Here is a 3991-nt window from a genome sequence, read left to right as displayed (position 1 = left end):
TTACCGGAGGCGGAAGTCTTGGTCGTAGTGGCACGCCTGCAGCTCACCATCAAAGTCGATGCGCAGAGAAATGTCAAGGTCCCGCGGATTTCCCGGGTTCGGCACACACTTCATCGTGAAGTTCGCCTTCTCGCCCCGCTTCATGATCAGCGGATGGAAGATGTAGAGCACCGTCTGCCGCCAGTGCGTGGGCGACACCATTGGTGACGTGTTCAGCACCACTGGATCATGGCCTGCGTAGAATGGGGTGTCGAAGTGGACTGAGATGGCGTGCACAAAGTCGCCCTTCTTCGCCTCCAGTGTGAAGGTTCTCGTGAAAGACAACTCTGCCTCCGTCACCTCGTTGATGTCGAAGGAGAAGAAAGGGACAATGTCGGTGATGATCTGCTCCGGGTCGACGGTGTCGATGAGGGGCTCAATGTAGCTGAGGCGCTTGAAGTAGGAGAAGTCGAGCCCATTTACGTTCTTCCAGATGTCGAACTTCTGCTCGATGTACTGGGGGTCCGTGATGCCGCATGCGTACATGTTGGCTCTGTTAGGCAGAATCTTCACATCCGGCGCACCCCAGCGGTCACGCGCGTAGAGGACTGTGTTCAGCATGGACTCGTACAGGAGGAAGTAGCCCATCCACTCGCTAATGATAATGTCCACCTTCTCATTCAGGTGCAGCTCCTCAACTTTGCCTTGGATAATGGTGATGACGTCGCTGAAGCCGTTGTCCTGCACAATCCGACGTGCCTGCACCGCCACATTACTGCAGTCGATGCCGATGACCTTGCGCGCACCCGCACGGGCAGCAAACATGGAGAGAATACCAGTACCGCAGCCAACGTCAAGGACGACCTTGTTCTTGAACATGTACGCGTTACGCCAGATCGCATCGCGATAGGCCGTCGTGCGCTGGTAGTCTTTCAGCATCTCCATGTGAATGCCGTAGTGGCTGTAGGAGTCGAAGTAGTAATCCTTGTTTGCTGTTGTCTTCACCATGGTCCCCTCCGCCGCGGCCTCCTCATACTCTTTCGCCGAGGACATCTGGAACGCACGTAATGCTCGCGGCGTATTGGGCAGAAATAATTGGCAGCGGTGAAGACAATGTGACGTTCGCATGCGATAGGTGCACGATTCTGGACCCGTCCGATACAAGCGATGCGCAGGGCGCCGCGCAAGTGTGTGCGTATGTGTGTGAAGGGGGTGGGGGGTGGTGGGTAAGGGCGCGTGTGAGCCCATTGCAATGGCCAAGGCAAAGGCAGAAGCGTCGTTTGGCCAGTTCGACACACACACACACACACACGGGGACACCGGTGAGTCAAGTCACAGCGCAATGAAAAAAAAAGAGAGAGAGAGAGAGAGATGGCTCCATAGGGACAATCATCGTCAAGGCAACGTCTCTACCACCAACGTCGTGCCCGTGTAAATACGGCTGCGAGGTACATGAGGGAGGGGGTGGGGGGCACATCTCATCAAGTCATCGCCCGTGCTCAGCACTCGAGAAGACGGTTCTCGCCAACGAGGCCCAAAAGCGGGCTTCGCAGGAAGAGATACACTACGAGACTGTATGAGCCGTTAAGGAGCGCCTGTTCAGCAGCATGCGCTGGTGCGTCTCCAGCCACACCGCACGGTGATCTTTGCTGTTCGCTTATCTCGGCCTTCACCTTTATCGCCCCCCCCCCTCATGGGCCTCCAAACATGCAAGCGGAGGGGATACACGGCCGGTTTCGAAGACCTGGAGGACGTTGCTTCTGTGCGCTTTGGCTTCTACGCCTCTGTTTTCCCTGCGGACCGCGACACCGACGCTGCCCTGTGCACATGACCCGAAAAGGAGAGAGAGATTCTCAGAGGTGCGCACACGGGGCCACTAAAAGAGCGGAAGCAGACCGTGGGCGGAGCGCACGCAGGGAGGAAGCAGGGAAGGACTTGCTCAGGGACGGCTCGTTGTCCTTCGCTGTGGAAGGACCCCTCCCCATTTCAGCGTGTTGGCCCACTCCGAGGGAATAACGTGTTCTTGCTGCTCGTCCGTCGACTATGCTTCCAACATACATGTCCCCATCAAAAACGCAGAGCCATGCAAAGCCACACCACTCCTTCGCTCGGTAATATCTGCCAATCTGTTCCTTCTAAGCCACGGTGTTAGACTACGTTGGCGAGCCAGCCACCGGATGTGGCCCAACAAGAGCTGCAGTCACCAGACGTCGTCGTTTTCTCGCTTACATCAACACAGAGCAAAGAAGTACCGCCTGCGCAGGGCACATAGTAGACAGGGACGGGGGGGGCGCAGCTGAACGTTTGGCGGCAACAGATGCTGGGCGAAGAAAGGTGGTGTGCGCACTCTTGAAGCTGAGGAAGCGCAGGCAAGGGGCACGCAGCACATGACAAAGAGGGACAGCGTGTCGCGTTGCATGAAGAAGACGTTTTTGTGTTTCAAGCGGCACCTACTCAGGGAACGAATCCCTTCTTGCAGCGCATAGGCGCAGATGGGACGAGGGAGAACAGCGACATTGTGCCCGGCTGTGCCTGTGCGCGGGTGCGTGCTCACCGTAACGAGGGCGAAGCGAGATCAGCACAACAGAAAACGAATTTGGAAGATAAAGCAAAGGGTATTCAGACAGGAACAAACAAAAAGAGGGATCCCATACACACACATATGCACATAAATATGCATATATATATATATATGTATGTATATAGATGGATAGCCTCATATACGAATTTACGGACACATATACCGATAGCTAGGAGGGAAGAGGAGTGTGATGCGCGGGGGAAGGGAAAGAGAAGACAGAACAAGCTACGAGAACACACCGTAAGACAAACTCGAATTGGTCAACCGACCACAAACCGATACGGGGGCGACGAATCATAGTGGTAACGCGAAGACCGCTACAGACGCCCCCGTCAAAATGACACCAGTGCAGAGAAAGAAGAGCCGATTAGGGGAGAGAAGGAGAGGGAAAACGAGCCACAACATCAGCAGACGCACACGCCAGGGCAGCGCACACTATTCGCTTCTGGCTCGTCCACGTGTTCATTTCTCCCCCCACACGATAAAATCAAACGCCCCATACTACCGACTTTACTCCCCGCCCACCCCGGCACGGAGCTTCGCCGACTCCGTCACTCAAATAAGACCTCAGCATCAAACTCTACATAAATACTCGCTCTACAGGTCGCCTCACAGGCGCTCCAACTTCATGCCGGTCTCCACGTTGTGCACCCCCGCGCAGTGGCCCCAGCCTCTCTCCGCACTAATAGCCTGTGTGAGGGCCCGCTGTGATGCGTTCGAGCCACTCGGAAACTCTGCCCGTCCCATGGATGGCATAAGCATGCTCACTGTCGCAGGTTGCAACAACGAAACAACAGTCACGAGCTGAGCGCCGGCACCAGTAGCAATACATCTCCGTTTACCGCGTCGTAGGTACCTGATGCCCTGTCAGGACCAGTAGCGGCTTGGAATTGGCACGAAACAGGGTCTGTCTGCTTCCTGTCCGTCCTCCTCCTCCTCACAGAAAGGAAGAACGCCGGGTGCGCGGGCGAAGCGGTGAAGCAAACAAAACACGAGAGACGAGCGAGGAGGCGTGGGTATACGCACACTTGCTCATGGGGAAGGAGAGGGGAGGGGGGAGAACGGGCACTGACAGGGCAGCAGCGGCAGCAGCTGTTGATGCAACGGACTCTCCTCGTCGTTAGTCGCTGCCGACTTATTCCACAAATTTCAAGGTACGCTCGGGCGCGCATGACGCCATGAGTGTCCCGCCCCCCCCCCTCCCCAACCCCTCCTCCTCATGCATTCAGTGTAACAGCCCACGCCACCTATTCACTCTCTGCGCGCACTGACTCCATTGCACCTCTTCCGTTTGCCTCTGCACTTCCGTTTGTATGTGCCGCAGCCACCGCCAAACCTCCGACTCGAGCGAGTGTGATTCTCTCTCAGCTGGTGCCAGTGGCAGGACATGATGGGTTCGCCGCTGTTTGATCGCCCTTTTCAGCGCACCAC

The 3991-nt window shown here is 56.3% G+C and overlaps 1 protein-coding gene across 1 annotated transcript; it reads right to left on the bottom strand.

Moving 5' to 3' along the window:
- LMJF_12_1270 (arginine N-methyltransferase-like protein) lies at positions 1-1032 on the bottom strand (the record flags this gene model as incomplete). Its single annotated transcript, XM_001681684.1, has 1 exon — positions 1-1032. The coding sequence occupies one exon, from the start codon at positions 1030-1032 to the stop codon at positions 1-3; it is 1032 nt and encodes a 343-aa protein (XP_001681736.1).
- Between the last annotated feature and the right edge of the window lie 2959 nt (positions 1033-3991).

Source organism: Leishmania major, chromosome 12, assembly GCF_000002725.2.
Source record: "Leishmania major strain Friedlin complete genome, chromosome 12".
NCBI lineage: Eukaryota > Euglenozoa > Kinetoplastea > Trypanosomatida > Trypanosomatidae > Leishmania > Leishmania major.
Note: the sequence above shows the minus strand (reverse complement) of the source record. Positions and strands in the feature narration are given on the sequence as shown.